The following is a 23,430-nucleotide window of genomic DNA, read 5'->3' on the forward strand; positions in this document are numbered from 1 at the left end:
CAAAGCCAGTTACAAGATAGTTGTGTTAGCGAAAGAAAGGTGCGTACATTAGCCTCGTATTCCTCCACACTGTGGTGAACAAAGCCAGTTACAGGATAGTTGTGTTAGAGAAATAAAGGTGCGTATATTGGCCTCGTATACCTCCACACTGTGTGAACAAAGCCAGTTACAGGATAGTTGTGTTAGAGAAATAAAGGTGCGTATATTAGCCTCGTATACCTCCACACTGTGGTGAACAAAGCCAGTTACAGGATAGTTGTGTTGTAGAAACAAAGGCGCGTATATTGGCCTCGTATACCTCCGCACTGTGGTGAACAAAGCCAGTTACGGGATAGTTGTGTTAGAGAAATAAAGGTGCGTATATTAGCCTCGTATACCTCCACACTGTGGTGAACAAAGCCAGTTACAGGATAGTTGTGTTAGAGAAACAAAGGTGCGTATATTGGCCTCGTATACCTCCACACTGTGGTGAACAAAGCCAGTTACAGGATAGTTGTGTTAGAAAAACAAAGGTGCGTATATTGGCCTCGTATACCTCCACACTGTGGTGAACAAAGCCAGTTACAAGATAGTTGTGTTAGCGAAAGAAAGGTGCGTACATTAGCCTCGTATTCCTCCACACTGTGGTGAACAAAGCCAGTTACAGGATAGTTGTGTTAGAGAAATAAAGGTGCGTATATTGGCCTCGTATACCTCCACACTGTGGTGAACAAAGCCAGTTACAAGATAGTTGTGTTAGCGAAACAAAGGTGAGTATATTAGCCTCGTATTCCTCCACACTGTGGTGAACAAAGCCAGTACAGGATAGTTGTGTTAGCGAAATAAAGGTGTGTATACCTCCACACTGTGGTGAACAAAGCCAGTTATGGGATAGTTGTGTTAGAGAAATAAAAGGCGCGTATATTAGCCTCGTATACCTCCACACTGTGGTGAACAAAGCCAGTTACAAGATAGCTGTGTTAGCGAAATAAAGGTGCGTATATTGGCGTCATATACCTCCACACTGTGGTGAACAAAGCCAGCTACAGGATAGTTGTGTTAGCGAAATAAAGGTGCGTATATTGGCGTCATATACCTCCACACTGTGGTGAACAAAGCCAGCTACAGGATAGTTGTGTTATCGAAATAAAGGTGCGTATATTGGCGTGATACACCTCCACATTGTGGCGTGATCGGTCATCCTCGGTCGAATATTTTTTTTATAATTTTGTGGGTGTTGTCTTTCTTCATTTGTTCTTGTTCGTGTACCGTCTCAACAAAATATATACTAGTATATTCTTCGTATCTACGGGAATATGCATATAAAAGTCTCCCTCCTCCCTCTGTCTCTCTGCCTGTCTGTCTGTCTGTCTGTCTGTCTCTCTGCCTGTCTCTCTCTCTCTCTCTCTCTCTCTCTCTCTCTCTCTCTCTCTCTCTCTCTCTCTCTCTGTGTGTGTGTGTGTGTGTGTGTGTGTACTATATCCATACATTCCAGGCCGCCCCAATCTGTACAGGACCTTGTTACATGTATACTCTTCAAAAAAGTAGGGTAACCTGAAATATTAATGTTAATATCAACTATTAGACCGAACATACGTTTTGACCACAGATATCCTAGTAAAGTACGCTCAGGTCTGTTTATCAACACACCGATACACATTCCATAGTTTGTACATGCATCACGCAGTATACGTGCATGGGGTGTCATTCTCGATTTTGACCATTTCCAGGAAGGTCCATTAATCACTGTGAAACATTATTTCTGTCAATCGTTTTCATTCTGTTGATCATACAGTTGTTACTGTTTTGTTTTAAGTCATTTTTATTGTTTGAATTTGCGATTTACTGACCAAAAAAACGTCAACTTAAAAAAAATCACTTCTGACCACAGTCGTCCTTCAAGATCTTTGGTGGTGATAAAACCTACTGTAGTACTAAACTACCGGTTGTAATGTTTGCCCATTTAATTCACTATTATCATATAACCATTCCCCATAGTTAATATACTTTACGATTGTGGCAATTGAAATTTTTTATTAGAGTGCCCCCAATCCTTTTGAAAAATATATATTTACACGTTTGTCCAATGTCACTGATTCTTCGTAATTATGTAAATGTATTATGCAAATGTACTATGTTTATGCCTATGCGCAATTGCTTTGGCAAAATTAAATGAATGATGGAAAAACTTTAACTGCAATTTATTTCTCAGATTATATTTTCCTCCTATATTACTACTCAAAAGAATTTAAGGGTCAAACATTTATAACCAAATAAGTTTCAGAGTGTATTAGATTGATGATGTAAACTACACCAAATTTTTTATTTATTGTTCCATATTTACAAAAAAACACAAATAAACGTCACTGTATATAAGAAAGTCACATGACATGCTGTCAAAGTTGAAGGTTGTCAAACATGGATTTTACACATTAGAACATTCGTTTAATAGTGTGTGAATCCACCCCTGGCGCGAATACACTCGACACATCGTTGCCTCATGCTGTTGATCAGACGTCTGAAGAACTCTTGGGGAATGGCCTGCCACTCTGCCATAAGAAGTTGACCCAGATCATGAAGGTTGGCCGGAGGGGCATGGTTATCACGAACTCTCCTGCCTAATTCGTCCCAGGCGTGCTCTATTGGGGCCAAGTCAGGCGAATATGCTGGCCAATCCATCCTGGCGATACCTTGTTGTCTGAGAAAGTCCGTTACCACCCTGGCGCAGTGGGGTCTGGCATTGTCATCCTGCAGAACTGCCCCGCCGCCAATCTGCTGAAGGCCTGGGAAAACCAACGGCCGGATAATCTCATTCAGATAGCGGATTCCATTCAGATTGCCATCCACCACATAGAGGGGGGTCCTGTGGTGGATAGAGATGCCGCCCCACACCATGACGCTGCCACCACCGAAACGGTGACGTTGTCTAACGTTAACGTCAGCGAAGCGCTCCCCAGGACGTCTGTAGACAGAACCCGACCGTCGTTGAACTGGAGACTAAACCTGGACTCATCAGTGAACATCACTCGACCCCACTGAACACGTTGCCACCGCAGATGAAGTGTGCACCAGTGACGTCTGGCCGTTCTGTGACGTGGTAGGAGTGGTGGTCGAACAGCCTGGCGACGGCAACGTAGATTATTGGCTCTCAGACGATTGCGTATGGTTTGATCAGACACTCGAGTTCCAGTCGCAGTCCGCAGATTGTCACGTAATCGGCGTGCAGTGGTTGTGCGTTGACGTAGAGCCATATTGGTGATGTAGCGGTCCTCTCTATTTGTAGTGCTTCGGGGTCTTCCCGAACGTGGACGATTTCGAACAGAATTCGTTGCTTGGTACCGTTGCCACAGTCAGCCAACGACACACTGACTGACACCAAGTCTAAGAGCAACATTTCTTTGCGTATTGCCATCCTGAAGCCAAGCAATAGCCCTTCCTCGATCTTCGATAGTCAGTTGAAGTCGTACCATTGTCGAATTTGGAGTGTGCACCGTACACGAACGCAAGCTCCAATTATACGGAAATTCAGCATTGGGAACATGGAATACACGTGCAAAGCGTGCAAATGAAGCGCTTTGTGAAAAAGCAAGTTATGGGCACTTAGCAGACCTTTCGCTTTCGCCCTAATTTATGTGCAAATGTAAGCATGTTTTCGCCATTAGAACTAGTCGACAGTGTCAATGACAGTGGATTTTAATTCATTTATGGGTTGCTTAGACCCACTTTCGTCAAAATGGAACAATACCATGCTTGACATTATGGTCTAGCTAATATAATTGACATTCAGAAAATAATGTCGAAAATATCGTCTGACCCTTAAATTCTTTTGAGTAGTATATATCAACAATAATTTACTGTCATTTCTTTGTTATAAGACCAAGAATGTCAATGTACTTCATATGTATCCCATGTTTGTTTATTATTATTTGTTTATTATTATTATTTAAAAAAAAATTGTGACCCACCACCTCGTGATAGGTTTGATGATCATATATAAATTAATAAGGAAAATATGGCCCGGACAAGGATTGTCTTTAACATGCAGTAATGCGTTAAAAGTAGGTCGCGGTTACCTAATTATGGTAACCTACACACCACAATCCCAAGATGTGCGTACATACAAGGATTGACCATCCTATATGGATTGACGAGGAAGATTTGCTCCGGAAACGAAAAGTTTACGTACGGACAACCTCTTATCAGTATGCGAACCGTCGAAGACGTGCGTATATAAAGCAGGGAATTTCGACTGAGTGATAATATGTTTAAGAGATCACATGCAAAAAAGACAAAAACCTCAGATATAGAATAATAATTTATATTCAACAAGAAAATTAATATCATGTAATTTTATTGAAATGGTCTGTTTCGGTAGTTTTTTTTTTTTTAAAGGGACATTCCCGAGTTTTAATATGTTGTCGACTAACAGAGACGTTTTAACGATTGTAATTACATATATATGTTTTTCTGCATAAAATATTAGTGGCTGTATATTAAACGTGTTTCTGGTCGTTCCAATATTTGTACTAGGTTAAATTTCATTTTATTTCCTAAAATATTTTGTTTCATACGTACGAAATTATTTGAAGACAAAACCCATTTTGGTATTCTTACAAATATTAAGACGACCAGAAACACATTGAATATACAGACACTTATATTCCACACAAGAACATATATTTAATATGCAAATTTAATCGTAGAAATATTTTATTAGTCGGAAGCATCTTACAATGCAGCAAACTCAGGAATGTCCCTTTAATTATTTTAGCAAATATTGCCGTTTTCTTTCAGTACTTACAGTGTTTGTTTCTTTTTCACACTTTTTTGGTTAGTTTCACCTAATATATACATAATATATAATGTATTAAACAATATATACAGAGTGTATTAATTCCGAATATATACACATATATAACAATATCACGGGATGTTCTTCGTTTGTGTGGGTTTTTTTTGTCTGAAAACAGGAACGTAGTTGCCATTTATTCAATTTACAAAAGAAAAAAGAAAACGAAAACCGTGAGGTATGCTCCAAGAACCACGCCCCACCCCTGCACCGCCGCTCATTGCTAACACGTCACGTTTACACCTGTTACGCCCCTGAAAAGCACCGCTACACAGGACTCGTGCAGCTGGGGTAACACACAACCTCTTCCCCTTCGTCGAACCTGCGCGAAATCAGGGGTGTGGTTTCCATCACACTGACAGGGGACTTTGGAAAGTCTACTTCGCTCTGACTGCACCTGTCGTCCTCGCTTTCGCTGACTGTGAACTTTAACCTCCGTCGCCTTGACGACGACCTTCTTAGAAGATCAGCACTGGAAGGTCCTGAGAGAAATCCATGCGGATGAAGAAATAATGGGGTGGTTACACCAGTGGTCGTTCCGTTTGGTACGGTTTTCTCCTGTATGGGAGAACCAGATGAATTTTTCACAAACGCATGGTTTAATTTAATGCTTCCTTTTGACCTCCTCTTGAATGACGACACCGAAGACATTGACGTCATTCCCATAGAAGGGGAATAACCCCTGAATCGTTCAACACGCTTGCCTTCGTCTTCACCAACCAGCCAGAAGGTCTGCATTTCACCTTTTCCCTGGATGGATATAAAACAAAGGAATGATGATATAGTACATTTAGCGACAAGTCGAAATACTGATTTGTTATTAATTTTGTGATGCAAAAATTGAATTTGGTGAAAAAAAAGAGTAAAGTTTGTTTTATTTAACGACGGCACTAGAGTACATTGATTTTTTATCTTATCATCGGCTATTGGACGTCAAACATATGGTCATTCTGACATTGTTTTTTAAAGGAAACCCGCTGTCGCCACATAGGCTACTCTCGTACGACAGGAAGCAAGGGATCTTTTATCTGCGCTTCCCACAGGCAGGACAGCACAAACCATGGCCTTTGTTGAATCAGTTATAGATCACTGGTCGGTGCAAGTGGTTTACACCTACCCATTGAGCCTTGCGGAGCACTCATTCAGGGTTTGGAGTCAGTATCTGGATTAAAAATCCCATGCCTTGACTGGGATCCGAACCCAGTACCTATCAGGTACGGTTAATTTTAAAGGTCAAATGCTGAACTCAAACTCCAATTATGGTTCAGCTGAGTTGTTACTAAACAGATGTCATCTGTCATAAAATTGAGAACATTTTCATCTCAGTTTTTTTTTTTGCTATAAGACCGCATTTGGCTAAAGCATCGGCTCGAATAAATGGTCAAAGAACCAATTTACTGTTCTGCTGTACACTCATGTCCCAAAAGTTAAATGCACAATATCACAAAATAACGTGGATAAAATCCTGCCTGAAGCCTTACCATTGAAAAAATATATATCGTTTTAATTCTTCCCCAAATTACTAAAAGTGAGTACTAGTATGTGAAACACTACATGTAACAATGGATGAATGAATGAATGTTTAACGACACCCCAGTACGAAAAATACATCGGCTATTGGGTGTCAAACTATGATAATGCAAACAAATAAAGTGATGATCAACATCAATATAAAAATTCAAGTTTTAAATAAAAACAATGTAAAGAACTGTGCAAAAATACAAATATCACAGATAGATACTGACTTTTACTCAAAATTTCAATTGTATCTAGAAGAAAACAAGGGTATTTGTGCTGTACTGACCATTCTCAAAGAGAATGTTACACCCCTGCACCACGGTGAAGTTACAGCACATGTAACAATTAGGAACTATAGTTGGTCATGATGAATGCACTCTAAAACTCGGACGTGAACTGTGTAGTGAGACCTGCGAATTCTGTCACTAATTTCATCAATTTTAGATTCAGCTGCTACATGGTGTCCCGTGTCTTCACGTCCACATGACGACAATGACAAACTCCCAATATATTTGAGATCGACGTAATTAAAAGGTCTCAAGAGTATAGATTAGCTTCAAAGATACTAGTAGCTTTACGCTGTAATATGTTTGAAGCATATTAAATTTGATGTACCAATTATCAAATGCCAATCCAAATGGCAAATAAAGGGGATTTATTTACGTTTTGCAATTTAAAAAACCACAAAAAAAAACCACACACATAATTTGGGTTTTAAAGGAAATGTTTTATTTAACGACGCACTCAACACATTTTATTTACGGTTATATGGCGTCGGACATATGGTTAAGGACCACACATATATTGAGGGAGGAAACCAGCTGTCGCCACTTCATGGGCTACTCTTTTTCGATTAGCAGCAAGGGATCTTTTATATGCACCATCCCATAGACAGGATAGTACACACCGCTGCCTTTGATGTACCAGTCGTGGTGCACTGGCTGGAGGGGCGAGACGTAGCCCAGTGGTACAGCGCTCGCTCGATGCGTGGTCGGTGTGGGATCGATCCCCGTCGGTGGGCCCATTGGGCTATTTCTCGTTCCAGCCAGTGCACCACTACTGGTATATCAAAGGCCGTGGTATGTGTTATCCTGTCTGTGGGATGGTGCATATAAAAGATCCCTTGCTGCTAATCGAAAAGAGTAGCCCATGAATTGGCGACAACGGGTTTCCTCTCTCAATATCTGTGTGGTCCTTAACCATATGTCTGACGCCATATAACCGTAAATAAAATATGTTGAGTGCGTCGTTAAATAAAACATTTCTTTCTTGCACTGGCTGGAGCGAGAAATAACCCAATGAGCCCAAACCGACCGCGCATCAAGCGAGCGCTTTACCACTGGGCTACGTCCCTCCATTTGGGTTTAAAATGCGCGAATATGCACGTTTATAACTGCTATGCGTTGCTTCAGGTCAATGTGTTTAAACATAACATGATTACCTTAAGCGGAATAAATCCTCGTTCTTCAAGTTGATATCCACCAATTTTCTCCAGCATGTCTTTACATTTATTAGAACAATGAACTTTCAGAGCTGAAGGAAAGACAACAAAAAACAAACAATTATGCATACATTTATTTTCAATACATCAATATTTTCTAGTAACTATACTAAAAGACCATGAACTATTTACTTCGAACTGTATATTTATACATTTAAGACTCATATAGACGTGCGTGCGGTCCGATTGTTGCGTCTGATGGGTATATACTTGCGTTTTGGGCATATACATGCACACCATACACAATTGTTTTATTGCTGCTAGCCGAATGCTTTTTGCAGACGCACGCATTCATTTCAGACACTCTCATTGGAACAAACGCATTTCGATTTTGTTTTCAGCCGACCCACACGCACGCGCCGCATCCAGTCTATATGAATCTTTAGTATAAACTCTTATGTGGTGTATTTTCCTCCTTATTCAATGAGAGCACTGGGTCAAGAGCAACCGAGAGCAAAGTCATTTTTAACACTTCAACAAGCTCGAAAATCAGAACTGTAATGTTTCATGAAATATACATTTTAAAAAATCTAAATAACATATCTCCAAATTAAAACATTGACGAATCTCACGAATAATTAAAAATAATAATAATAAAATTAAAAATACACAGCAAAAGTTTATTTACAAAGACCATTAAATATAATCACAACACATTTATTAAACTATGTGATGGATGCGATCATGAACCGGCGAAATGAAAGACTAATTGATGTATAAATAGAGACATGTAGGAACAGACGTACAAATAGACGAACAAATGCATTGATGGAAACGCTGATATATGGACGTATGAACAGATGGGTGGATGGATACGCGTATCCAGATGGTTGGATACGCGTATATTCCGATGGCCGAATAAATAAATGGACCGATGAATGAAATGATAAATTAATGAATAGAAGGAAAGAAGGAAATGTTTTATTTAACGACACACTCAACACATTTTTATTTACGGTTATATGGCGTCAGGCATATGGTTAAGGACCACACAGATATTAAGAAAGGAAATCCGCTGTCTCCACTTCATGGGCTACTCTTTTCGATTAGCAGCAAGGAATATTTTATATGTACCATCCCACAGACAGGATAATACATACCATTGCCTTTGTTACACCAGTTGAGGAGCACTGGCTGGTACGAAAAATAGCCCAATGGGTCCACCAACGGGGATCGATCCTAGACCGACCGCGCATCAAGCGAACTCTTTACCACTGGGCTACGTCCCGCCCCTAAATGAATGTATGTATGAATGAATGAATGAATGAATAGATGAATCCATGCATGATGGAATGACCGATGGATCACTGAAGGCTCAAAAGGACTACTACATGTACGAACAGACAAATGCAAGCAGCTAAGCAGACATAGATGAAGGAAAGCAGAAAAGAAATGTTTTATTTAACGACGGACTCGACACATTTTATTTACGGTTATATGGCGTCGGATATATGGTTAAGGACCACACAGATATTGAGAGAGGAAACCCGATGTCGCCACTTCATGGGCTACTATTTTCGATTAGCAGCAATGGATCGTTTATATGCACCATCCTACAGACAGGATAGCACATACCAAGGTGATCTGGCTGGAACTAAAAATAGACCAATGGGCCCACCGACGGGGATCAATCCCACACCGACCGCGCATCAAGCGAGCTCATTACCACTGGGCTACGTCCCGCCGCCCCTAGACAGAGATAATTTTGTTTGTTTGTTTGTTTGTTTTATTTAACGACGCCACTAGAGCACATTGATTTTTTTATCTTATCATCGGCTATTGGACGTCAAACATATGGTCATTCTGACACTGTTTTTAGAGGAAACTCGCTGTCGCCACATAGGCTACTCTTTTTTTACGACAGGCAGCAAGGGATCTTTTATTTGCGCTTCCCACAGGCAGGATAGCACAAACCATGGCCTTTGTTGAACCAGTTATGGATCACTGGTCGGTGCAAGTGGTTTACACCTACCCATAAAATCCCATGCCTCGACTGGGATCCGAACCCAGTACCTACCAGCCTGTAGACCGATGGCCTGCCACGACGCCACCGAGGCCAGTCTAGACACAGATAAAGACACAGACACAGACTTCAATCAGCTATTACACAAGCAACAGTTAAAGCAACAAAACACCTCGCTCACCAGAGCCACTAGACTCCATCCTCGACGCCGTGTTCACCGTATCACCGAACAGACAGTACCTCGGCATCTTCAGCCCGACCACCCCGGCGACGCACGAGCCGGAGTGGATCCCGATCCTCAGACTCAGGGTGTCGGTCGGGCGGTGTCGGATCCGGAACCGCTTGATGGACTCGAGCAGGTGGATGGACATGGATGCGATCTCCCCGGCGTGGGCGATGCCGTTCCTGTTGGGCAGGCCGCTGACCACCATGTACGCGTCGCCGATCGTCTCCACTTTGTACACGTCGTAGAACTCGATCGTCGAGTCGAACAGCGTGTACAGGTCGTTCAGCAGATCGATCACCTGAAATTTGTAATGATCCAAATTGGTTACAGTAGGCATTGTAGTTTAAGGTGTGCTATTGCTCACGCCCCCCCCCCCCCCCCCCCATAAGTTCAAGTAGAGTAATGCATAATGTCCTTTAGAACTCTTATTCTAGTCAAATAGCATGTACATATTGTTCAGCTGATCGATCACCTGAAATTTAATATGACAGAAACTGGTTACTCTACGCATTGTAGTTTAAGGTGAGCTATCGCTCACGCTCTCCATCACTCCCCTCAAATTAGTTCAAGGAGAGTGATGTTTAATTCCCCGTAGCAAATCTATCGTAGAGTCAAATAGCGTGTACAGATCTTTCAGCAGATCGATCACCTGCAATTTGTAATGATAGCAACTGGTTACAGTAGTCCTTGTAGTTTAAGGTGACTATCGCTCACGCTCTCCATCACTCCCCTCAAATTAGTTCAAGGAGAGTGATGTTTAATTCCCCGTAGCAAATCTATCGTAGAGTCAAATAGCGTGTACAGATCTTTCAGCAGATCGATCGCCTGCAATTTGATATGATAGCAACTGGTTATAGTAGTCCTTGTATTTTAAGGTGACTATCGCTCACGCTCTCCATCACTCCCCTCAAATTAGTTCAAGGAGAGTGATGTTTAATTCCCCGTAGCAAATCTATCGTAGAGTCAAATAGCGTGTACAGATCTTTCAGCAGATCGATCGCCTGCAATTTGTAATGATAGCAACTGGTTACAGCAGTCCTTGTAGTTTAAGGTGACTATCGCTCACGCTCTCCATCACTCCCCTCAAATTAGTTCAAGGAGAGTGATGTTTAATTCCCCGTAGCAAATCTATTGTAGAGTCAAATAGCGTGTACAGATCTTTCAGCAGATCGATCGCCTGCAATTTGATATGATACAAACTAGTTACAGCAGCTATCACTGACGCTCTCCATCACGTTGTAAATATCTTCTAGTCGAAAAAGATGTTAAAATTTGCTTAAAACATTTTTTTTGAGGATATGTAAGAAATACAATAATACATTCGTGTCCATTAAGATACCATTTATCTCACAACTCGTTGTTTAAAAACGTATCAAACTCGCTTTAGCTCGTTAGATACATTTAAAAACAACTCGTTGTGAGATAAATGGTATCTAACGGCCAGTCATGTATTAAATATATATATATAATATATATATATATATATATATATATATATATATATATATACATATATATATACACATATATATATACATATATATATATACATATATATATATATATATATATATATATATATATATATATATATATATATATATATATATATATATATATATATATATATATATAACATATCATATATATCACAGTATAATTACCTGCATCGGTGTACTTTCCGACGACATCTGTGTGAAGCCGCATATGTCACTGAAGTATATGGTAACACTGTCGTACGCCTCCGCCTCCACCTTTTTACCTATCATCAGCTGTTCCGCCACGGGCCTAAAATAGAAATATGTTAATTAGGTCAATCGACACGACACGGCCAGCACGAACAAGACATGAGCTATTAAATGTAAAACAAAGTAAGAGTAATTTAAAAAAAAAAAAAAAAAATTGTGTGCATTTTTTGGCTCGGTGCGGGCGAGGTGTCTGTGCATAACGGACGATTTAGTAAATACCAGTGCTTCCATACGAGTGGCGATGAAGACGATAGCCGCGCCAGCGCCACCCCGCCAAAGCAAAACTACCCACAGACAGGATAACACATACCGCGGACTTTGATATACCAGTCGTGGTGCACTGGCTGGAGCGAGAAATAGCCTAATAGGCCCACCGACGGGGATCGATCCCAGACCGACCGCGCATCAAGCGAACGATTTAGCACTGGGATACGTCCCGCCCATTACTGGGTTGAAGTAAAACAGCTAGAGTGTCCAACGTAGGTAAATGCAACTTCTATCGATTTGTATTTGACAGAGGCTGAAACCAAAACTGCTGGTGCAATGGCTTTACATTAACCGTTCCACCGGCCTCGGTGTCGTAGTGGTTGGGCCATCGGACTACAGGCTGGTAGGTACTGGGTTCGGATCCCAGTCGAGGCATGGGATTTTTAATCCAGATACCGACTCCAAACCCCGAGTGAGTGCTCCGCAAGGCTCAATGGGTAGATGTAAACCACTTGCACCGACCAGTGATCCATAACTGGTTCAACAACGGCCATGGTTTGTGCTGTCCTGTGGGAAGCGCAAATAAAATATCCCTTGCTGCTAATCGGAAAGAGTAGCCCATGTAGTGGCGACAGCGTGTTTGCTCTCAAAATCTGTGTGGTCCTTAACCATTTTTCTGACGCCATATAACCGTAAATAAAATGTGTTGAGTGCGTCGTTAAATAAAACATTTCTTTCTTTCTTTTATATGCACTTTCCCACAGACAGGAAAGCACATACCATGGCCTTTGACCAGTTCTGGTGTACTGTACTATTGGTTGGGACAAGAAGAAAAAAAGCTGAAATGGATCGACCGAGGTGGTTCGATCCTGCGACGCAAGTACCTCAAACAAGCATTCAACCTACTGAGCCCCGGCCTTGACAAAATGTAGTTTCTTGCCAAACGTGTTAATACGGTCTATTGTGATTAGGTGACATATCGATTCTGTGAGACAGTGGAATACAACACCTCTGTTTTAAGTCACGTTGATTATTATTTACACGAAAAGGTCAACGCAGGATATCACACCAACTGCAACCGTTTAGGGCCGTACATAGAGGGAGGAGGCAAGGGTAGTATTACCCCCCCCCCCTCCGCCCCACTCACACACCCCTAAAAGTGTTTTTTGTATAACAGTAGCCTTTTTTCTTAGATGGAAAAGAGCACAATATAAACTCCAAACCCACCCCAATACCCCCCACCCCACTGTTCTGAACTAGATAGACCTTTTTATTGATTATCGTGCAAGGGAAATAACTCTTCAGGTACGATTCAGTACTTGCAGAATTCCCTTAATCCGTGCATATTTTGGAGAAAAACAACAAGAACAATACTATCCAAAGTATCGAAGACTTTCGAAAGTATCAAAGTCTGCCTCGAGTTCAATCCGCTAAAGTTTCGCTAACGTTCACGAACTATTAGATTGGTTCCCGACGTTGCAATTTGGTTAACCGTGAAGCGCATATCAACCAGTCTAGCAGACAGTTTTTGTTCTGCTCGCTCCGGCTGGACATGCCTGAAACCCTAGTGGTATAGGAGCATATTAAAAGGTACTCTCTCTGGCTGCACTCGACCCTGGTATTATTTGAAAAGTGTCTTTAATGAATTGCTGTCTACTCGTAGACTGATTGCAGTATTAAATGGTCGACCGTTACCTTGGTAACATTTGGTAGAGCAGTTCCTCTGTTTTCTTCTTTTCTTCGATAAGCTGGTCTGTTCGGTCTTCCACCAAAGCCTCCAGGTTGTCCGCGTATTTCTCCATTATAGCCAGCATGTTGTCAAATATGTTGGATTTCCTAGCAACAGAAGTAATAATACTAGCTATTATATTATCGTTAGCCATGTGAAAATGCCAACGTCTGTCTCTCTCTCTCTCTCTCTCTCTCTCTCTCTCTCTGTCTCTCTGTCTCTGTCTCTCTCTCTCTCTCTCTCTCTCTCTCTCTCTCTCTCTCTCTCTCTCTCTCTCTCTCTCTCTCTCTCTCTCTCTCTCTCTCTCTCTCTCTCTCTCTCTCTCTCTCTCTCTCTCTCTCTCTCACACACACACACACACATATATTAATTCGATTTTCAACTGAGGGGCTAGTATATCTTCAACATTGCCCTTTCCTCGCCACGTTTCTGACGCCTATATTATTGTTGTTATTGTTAATAGTAGTAGTAGTAGTAGTAGTAGTAGTAGTAGTAGTAGTAGTAGTAGTAGTATAGGCCCGTAGCAGGGGTGGGGGTGGCAAAGGGGCCCGACCCCCCGCATAATGTTGTGGGGATTTTTTATATTTTTTTATTTATTTATATATATAACCTTTACATCACGACTGAATTGAAAAGATGTAGCTACACTAACGGATCGAGATTAACGGGGAGAGTTACAGTAGCGGGTAAATAACCTTTGATCATGCCCCCGGACCCCCTAAATACCTCGCGCCTACGGTGCTCGTTCATTTGCCCCCCCCCCCCCCCCCCCAAATAATGACCACCATGCTACGGGCCTGTAAGTAGTAGTAGGAGTAGTAGTAGCAGCAGCAGCACTAGTTGCTGCAGTAGCAGTTGCAGCAGCAGCAGCAGCAGCAGCAGCATTAGCACCACTAGTACACTGGGATTCTTGTTTTATTATTGGAATGACTATACTCCATGATAATGACGAGTTCAAAGTAAAGAGAATACACATGTCTTATGAATCGTCTTTTAGGCATATACATTCTTTAAAATAAGCACCCACGTGCACTCAACATTTCTTTTCTGTACCAAAATAAAGTTATAAAATTAATTAAAACATATAACGCGCTTACTATTTCCTTGTTTTAAAAATAGATCAACTGAATCAGCCTACTGTGTTCATGAGAATGAACATCCCATAGCGCTCATGATTGTTATAGTGCACATATACGTACATCATAACGATCAATCGCTGGTGAACTATATGACTTGTCTGTGGCATTTAAAGGGACATACCCTAGTTTTTGAACACTAAGGCATATTTTTTACTATTATAGCCGTTTTTTGATAGCTGAAATCATACTTTACTTAGATTTTATGGTTTAGATGATCAATTTCCATACATTCGAAGAGTTGTTGGTCTTCCTGGTGTTTTTAATATCACAAAATGCATTTATCATATTTTTAAAAACGCACGTGCGTCTGAGAGGTAACAGTTATGGAGCCTTTTTAAATAACTGAAATCACAATTTACTGAGAGGTAACAGTTATGGAGTCGAGTTTTAGTCTATTTTTAGAGGGTATTTCACCATGTCAAAGTCACAGACTCGTGTTTCACTAAATTGTAACTTTATCCAAATGTGTTACAGGTTTGTAGATTAAATAAACTTTGTGTTAATTTTCACAGGTTGAAACTAGGGTCTGGACCTTTAATGGAAACGAGTCCACTGAGATATCGCGTGAGTTTGACATTCTCAATATGTCTCTAATTTTAGTAAATAATAGTGATGCATAATGAGTGAATGAATGAATGAAATGTTTTATTTAACGACGCACTTAACACATTTTATTTACGGTTATATGGTGTCAGACATATGGTTAAGGACCGCACAGATATTGAGAGAGGAAACCCGCTGCCGCCACATCATGGGCTACTCTTTTCGATTAGCAGCAAGGGATCTTTTATATGCACCACCCCACAGACAGGATAACACATACCACGGCCTTTGATGTACCAGTCGTGGTGCACTGGCTGGAACGAGAAATAGCCCAATGCGCCCACCGACGGGAATCGATCCCACACCGACCGCACATCGAGCGATTGCTGTACCACTGGGCTATGTCTCGCCCCGACTGAATGAATGCACGAATGAATGAATGAATGAATGAATGAATGAATGCACGAAAGAAGAATGAATGTTTTACGACACCCCAACACGAAGCATACATCGGCTATTGGGTATCAAATTATGGTACTTATACAAACAAGAATAGTGATTCAGTAGAGGTTCACTCACATCCCCTTCTGCATAGGTTTGAGTTTGGTTCTGATCACTTTGAAGATTGGTCTCTTGAGCGGGTCCTCGTCCCAGCACTCTTTGATGATGTCGATGATGAACGCGGGAGTCGAGCTCAGCTCCGATAGGTGGGGACGGAACGGTACGTCGTCCGGGCATGTTCGTACTCGTTCAATGATTTCTGCAATAATATAGAACTATTATTTTTTAAATATATATATAAAAACCCTCAACAAAACGCACAATTAAATTTTTAAAAAATAAAGAAACCAACAAACCAAAACAAAACAAACAAATAAACAAACAAAACAAAACAAAACAAAACAGAAAGAAAGAAAGAAAGAAATGTTTTATTTAACGACGCACTCAACACATTTTATTTACGGTTATATGGCGTTAGACAGATGGTTAAGGACCACACAGATTTTGAGAGGAAACCCGCTGTCGCCACTACATGGGCTACTCTTCCGATTAGCAGCAAGGGATCTTTTATTTGCGCTTCCCACAGCCAGGATATCACAAACCATAGCCTTTGTTGAGCCAGTTATGGATCACTGGTCGGTGCAAGTGGTTTGCACCTACCCATTGAGCCTTGCGGAGCACTCACTCAGGGTTTGGAGTCGGTATCTGGGTTAAAAATCCAATGCCTCGACTGGGATCCGAACCCAGTACCTACCAGCCTGTAGACCGATGGCCTGCCACGACGCCACCGAGGCCGGTAAACCTTTTCAGTTGCATAGTCATACAAGCATGGTTTTGCTTAAAATTAAAAGTTTAGCCAGTACCCAACGATTGGTATATCAAAGACCGTGCTATCTCGTCATATAAAGTATTCCATGCTACTAATGGAAACAAAAATGTAACGGTTCTTCTCTCTAAGACTACAGTATTCATGTCAAAATTACCAAATGTTTGACACTCGAAAGCCAATAACTAATAAATCAATGTGCTCTAGTGGTGTCGTTAAATATAATGGGAAGGCGATATCACAGCTTTAAATCTCGGTAACAACATCCAATGGATCAACTATAACGTTTGCGATGTCTGATATTTCCTCTATATTTTCTTGTTCGAATTGTTTGCCCATGTTTTTGACGTCGTAGGCCGCCGAAGCCCTTCAAAAATGACACATTTCCTACGTGATTTCCCGCAATCATGCTTCAGTGATTAAACTTGTTACGTCTGATGCATAGCATTATATCATTAATGAATGTTCAGCAATTTTGTGAAAACAACAGTATTGGTTCTAAAGATGAATAAAGACGGTGCGACTTACAGTAGCCATCGGTAGTATGCAATTGGGTTTTAAAACCGATAGTCGTAATGACGAAAGTTAAAGTTTATTTTGATTAACGCCACCACTAGTGTACATTGATTAATTATTCATCTGGTACCGGTTGTCACACATTTATTAATTCTGACACGAACTCTTCAGAGGAAACCTGCTGTATTTTTTCATTAGCAACAAGTGGACTTTCATAATATGCACTTTTCTACGTAGAGGACAGCACGTATAACAGCCTTTGATATGCTACTCATTCGACACTGAGAGGTGAGCGCTCTTCAGCCTGAGGTAACTACCGCCACTTGTACGGAAATCAAAAAGGTTGTTTTGTTGAACAACATCACTAGAGCACATTGATTAAAATCATCGGCTATTGAATGTCAAACATTTGGTACTTCTGACACGTAGTCATCAGAGGAAACCCGCTACATTTTCCTTAATGCACAAGGGATCTTTTATATGCACTAACCAATTGTGGTTCACTGGTTGTAACAAGAAAGAAAAGAAAAAGTTGAATAAAGTCACCGAGGTGGTTCGATCCTGCGACGTAAACACCGCAGGCGAGCACTCAACCGACTGAGCTAAATAGAATAGAATTCATAGTTCAAAACAATTATGTAAATACATTTAGAAACGTCCGGAAGCCTTGATATGTTTCAAACATCGTTACCCCTGGCAAAACATATTTGAATCCTAAGTTGAATTAAGTACATCATCTGACACAAACCATGTCCCCTGTCACGCAATAGTGTTAATTAAGATATTAGGGCAACCTTTGTATTGTTGTGAAAGGAAGTATCAATATTGTATGGTGTCAGGGAGTGTAACTGGTAAGCCATGAAAGTGTTTGTTATGCGAGATAAATTGTTTTTCTCAAATCATGGGGCGGGACGTAACCCAGTGGTAAAGCGTTCGCTTGATGCGCGGTCGGTCTAGGATCGATCCCCGTCGGTGGACTCATTGGGCTATTTCTTGTTCCAGCCAGTGCTCCACAACTAGAGTAACAAAGGACGTGGTATGTACTATCCTGGCTGTGGGATGGTGCATATAAAAGATCCCTTGCTGCTAATCGAAAAGAGTAGCCCATGAAGTGGCGACAGCGGGTTTCCTCTCTCAATATCTGTGTGGTCCTTAAACATATGTCTGACGCCATATAACCGTAAATAAAATGTGTTGAGTGCGTCGTTAAATAAAACATTTCCTTCCTTCCTCAAAATCAACACTAACGTTAGTTCGTAGAATGGAAAGTCTTACGGCAAGCTAATTTCCTGGGACACTGAATTCAAAAACATTTTGCATTTAGAAATCACAAAATATAACGGTACATTTTTTTCTTGTATAAATAGGCCGTATTTTGAGCACAGATTAAAAAACGTAAATCTGAGTGGAAATTTATTCTAAAAGTGAAGGAAGCTGTAGATAACCATACATAAGACAATGTTATATATGATGATTATACATCATCTAAACTTTGACAACTTTAGGCTACAGTTTTTAAATATTATTTTGACCAGTAATGAAGTAATCATTTTAAAATAAAAGGAAATGTAAAGGAAATGTTTTACTTAACGACGCACTCAACACATTTTATTTACGGTTATATGACATCGGACATATGGTTAAGGACCACACAGATATATAGAGAGGAAACCCGCTGTTGCCACTTCATGGGCTACTCTTTTCGATTAGCAGCAAGGGATCTTTCATATGTACCATCCGACAGACTGGATAAAACATACCACGGTCTTTGATATACCAGCCATGATACACTGGCTGGAGCGAGAAATAGCCCAATGGTTTATAATAAAAGTGGCTCTTGCAGATATTTCATATATAATGAGAGTGGCAACGTGTATTTAATCTGCTTGCAAAAGGAAAAGTGACATTTCCATTTAAATGCTCTAAAAGTAGGTCCAAACTAGCAACTATAATTCTTGCAAAACGATATTTACGTTCATTGCAAACACAACAATCAGTACTGCTAATAATAAGAATTGTTTTTCGGTTATAGGTTTACGTTCTTCAAGTGCTAAACAAGGCTTAAAACGAACAGCAGTTATTGCCATAGGTTATTAAGATTTTTAACGATTTGTCGGAGAAGTTCAAACTATATACAACACGAAAACCTCCGATTTGTTTCGAGACCGCCATCAGATAGTTTCGTGGGCTGGAATAAGTAAGACAATTGCTGAGAGAAAATGTAACTCCCTGGAGAGATTCTGCTCAATAGTCTTTCCCCTAGCTAATCCCAGACCAGTGATGGAAATGTTGCGAAAATCACGGCTTCCTTGTCCTGTGTGATCCTACGTGGCCGGTACACGCGGAAGGAGAAAATTAAAACACGGAACGCAACAATCGTCCAAGGATAATAAGATGAGATTATTTCATACCAGCCGCGGTGGGTGCATTATGAATGGATCATAACTGACTTAAAGAGGAGACAATTCAAAACATTGTCTGTCACGGGGATTCTATAATACCCGTAACTGAATAAAACACGATTGTCCAAATATCTCTCCTAACTGTATATCTATTAGATCTCTCTGTAACGGGCGGTTAAACCCTAGTATGGCTCGTCTAGGTATGATCAGAGATACGATCTTATATAAAGTATATATTAATATAGCTGTCGCCATTCGCCAAATCACGGTTGTAAAAACCGCACTCGAAGAGGTATTACGTAACTACTGGCCACATGGCCTCCACATCTGGACTGAGTGCATATTGGAATGCCCGATCGCGCGAAGGTATTACGTAACAAATTGCCCATCTGGGCTAAGTGCATTTGGAACTGCACACGGCCTTCTAAAACAATTAATATCGCCACAGGCGAAAAGAAATTAAGAGCATGTACAGTCACACACCCCTACCTCAAAAAGGATATTTCCTCTACTCTAGGAATAGGGAAATATACTACATTAAAACAAAAGGGTCCGTTAACCGACGCATACGGGCATTTATAGCACATGTAATAATAAGGTGACTACCAGTAATCACACTGAGTCTCTGAGTCCCTGGTATACAAATATAATATATATAAAAACAAAACAGAAATCAAGAATGTCAACACATTATCATAACGTTCAACTTCGGGACAGGGCATCAGCGATTACATTGGGTGTAGGTCACTGAAGCTTTCACGAATTCACATTTGCCCAGGTTCACAATCAAGTTAGCTTTCTGTAGGCGACTGAATATTTGTTGTAACCCGGTTAAATGTTCATCCCAAGTGTCGGTGGCTAACACCACATCGTCCAGATATACACTGACGTTTTCTAGGTCTGATAACACCTGGTTCATCATCCTTTGAAAGGCAACAGGGGCAGTCTTCAAACCAAACGGCATCACTCGGAATTGGAAGAGGCCGTCAGGTGTGATGATCGCCAGAATGTCCTTAGCTTCCTCCGTTAACGAAATGGCATAAAAACCCGTAAGTAGGTCCAATTTGGTGATATATTGCGCGTGTCCAACTCGGTCGATGCAATCGTCAAGGCGGGGTAGAGGGTAGGCATCTGCCTTGATGAGTTGATTCACGCGACGTAGGTCAGCGCACATCCGGAAACTGTTATCTCCCTTTTGAATCAGAATAACAGGTGATGCCCACTGACTGTTTGATGGTTCCAGAATGTCGTGTTCCAACATGTAATCTATCTCCTTTTTTAGTGCCGCACGTTTTACAGGATTTATTCGATAGGCATGCTGTCGAATCGGTGTAGCGTTGGGTTCCAAGCGCACATCCTGGATTAAGGTATTGGTAACCGTTGGAAGGTCCTGACAAATGGAAACATTGTCTTGTTTCAACGTGGTCAACTTTGCTCGCTGGGTGCTGTCAAGGTGCTGTAGATAAGAACTCAAGACTGCTAGAATCTGGCGGTTGGTTAACTTGATCTCTGCAGTCTTGACGTCATCACAGGAAGTTGAGTGACTCTCAATTTGGACAGGCAATACTGGAACTATCGGCAGTCTGTCAAAATAACCTTTTAGAAAATTGATGTGACAATACCTACTTTTCCTAATCCTATCAGGAGTGTTTATCACATACCCTGTCTCATTAACCCGTTGGTGCACAACATAGGGACCGAACTACCTGTTCTGTAATGAACCCCGTTTAATGGGAAGGTACAGCAGCACTTTATCCCCTGGTTTAAATTCCCGACTCTTAGCCTTCCTATCAAACACTGATTTTATTTTGCTCTGAGCATAGCTCAGATGCTTCCTAGCCAGATCGGTCGCCTGCCACAACCTATCTCTAACTCTCCCTACATAAATCAGCAGGTTTTCGGCATTATCCTTGTCTAACCAACTATCTTTTACCAATTTGAGAGGGCCTCGGGCTGAATGCCCATAGACCAACTCAAATGGGGTGAATCCTAAGGATTCTTGCTTAACATCCCGTGCTGCGAACAACACGAAAGGAATTGACTGGTCCCAGTCAGTACCATTGTCGAAACAATGGCAGCGGAGCATACTTTTCATGCTCTGGTGGAAACGTTCTATGGCGCCCTGGCTCTCAGGGTGGAATGCAGCAGAACGAATCTGTCGTATATCTAACATAGACAGTACTTGCTGGATTAACTTGCTCATAAAGTTCGTACCCCGGTCGCTTTGAATTTCACCTGGTAAACCCGTGTACGTGAAGTACTTAAGCAGCGCACTAGCTACAACAGACGCAGTAACCTTCCTTAAGGGAATCGCCTCTGGAAAACACGTAGTTAAGTACATAATTGTTAACAAGAATTGGTTGCCTGAACGCGTTTTCGGTAATGGCCCCACGACATCTATCAACACTTTTGAAAAAGCTTCCCCAACTATGGGAACCTTCTGCAGGGGATAGGGAGGAATTAGCTGATTTGGTTTGCCCACAACCTGACACACATGACATGACATACAATGCTAACTGACATCTGGAAACATTCCCTTCCAATAAAACTCTGAGGCAAGTTTACTATGAGTTTTATTCCGCCCTAAGTGGCCAGCAAACACATCCTCATGTGCTAACAATAACAATGACGGACGTTACTTAGAGGGCACCACAATTCTACATCTTGTCACACATTCCTCACTATCAGGAACAACCTTTTCCACACTCTTATTCATTAATACTCCCTTGTCCATGTAATATCCTGACATCTGATCCTCCATCTCACCCTCAGTTAACAATGTAGTGCGAGCTGCCAACAAACTTGGATCAGTCCCCTGCTCTAGGATTAACTATTGTCTATTACAAGGTAAGTCCCCCCTATCAAACACAACTGGTTCATTTCCCCTCTGCGGGAGATCAACAGGTTCCACCACAATTAATTCCTCAGTTGAATTATCTACCATTTTACTGATAACCTCATCCACTCCAATTTCATGGCTCACACACGTATCAATACACACGCAGGATATCTGGTATAATCAACCTCACACTCTTCTATAGGTAAAGGGCTGTCTTCAATTAACAATTGGTCACATTGCGGCTGACAACATTGACTAGTCAAATCATTACCCAACAAAACTCCTATGTTTTCAAAAGGCAAGTCCTTCACAACACCCATAATGACTGGTCCCGTCACAAACTTCGAACACAAGAAAACGTTATGTAACCGGACAACCATATTTTCTCCAATAACCGAGGTTAAGGCCAAACTACGTCCTGTATCTGAATTCTTAATACCAGCTAAACACCCTTGCGTGATCAGCGACTGACTACAGCCTGTGTCTCGATAGACTGATATTGCCGTAGGACTCAATTCTTGTTTCACATCACAAACCATACCAGTGGACACATACGGGTTTACTTTCTCTGCCATGGGACTAACCATTAACTCTCTCGCTAACGGAGCTGACCTCACTAAAACTATCGCGTTTCCTTTTAAAACAGTCCCCGACAAGATGGTTATCCTTTTTACAGTAACTGCAATGTGGACGAAAAGTTCGTGCATTGGCTGATAATGCAGGCCAATCCTTACTTTGCCCACCAGGTGCATTCCTTGCCTGACTAGCTGACCAACTAGATGACTCTCCCATTAGCTACTTTCCCGGGAAAAACCTGGCTGAAATTTCTTCTTATCACCCTGTTGTATAGAGCTACCTTGTACTGCCTGAGCTTTGTGTATTAACACGTAATCATCTGCCACTATGCCTGCCTCCTCTATCTTTTTGACATCAAGATCCTCTAA

The 23,430-nt window shown here is 41.2% G+C and overlaps 1 protein-coding gene across 1 annotated transcript in view; it reads right to left on the reverse strand.

The window, feature by feature from the left end:
- Window positions 1-4,645: 4,645 nt before the first annotated feature.
- The window catches only part of LOC121379700 (guanylate cyclase 32E-like), a 172,662-nt gene continuing 153,877 nt past the window's right edge, over window positions 4,646-23,430 (reverse strand). The window contains exons 16-21 of the mRNA XM_041508350.1: window positions 15,982-16,162; window positions 13,687-13,827; window positions 11,701-11,824; window positions 9,992-10,334; window positions 7,788-7,879; window positions 4,646-5,578 (exon numbers count right to left, since the gene is read on the reverse strand). Of these exons, the coding sequence (XP_041364284.1) occupies window positions 5,096-5,578; window positions 7,788-7,879; window positions 9,992-10,334; window positions 11,701-11,824; window positions 13,687-13,827; window positions 15,982-16,162 (1,364 nt within the window). The 3' untranslated portion in view covers window positions 4,646-5,095. The remainder of the gene's footprint in view (window positions 5,579-7,787; window positions 7,880-9,991; window positions 10,335-11,700; window positions 11,825-13,686; window positions 13,828-15,981; window positions 16,163-23,430) is intronic.

The sequence above is a fragment of the Gigantopelta aegis genome, chromosome 8, assembly GCF_016097555.1.
Source record: "Gigantopelta aegis isolate Gae_Host chromosome 8, Gae_host_genome, whole genome shotgun sequence".
NCBI classification, from domain to species: Eukaryota; Metazoa; Mollusca; class Gastropoda; order Neomphalida; family Peltospiridae; genus Gigantopelta; species Gigantopelta aegis.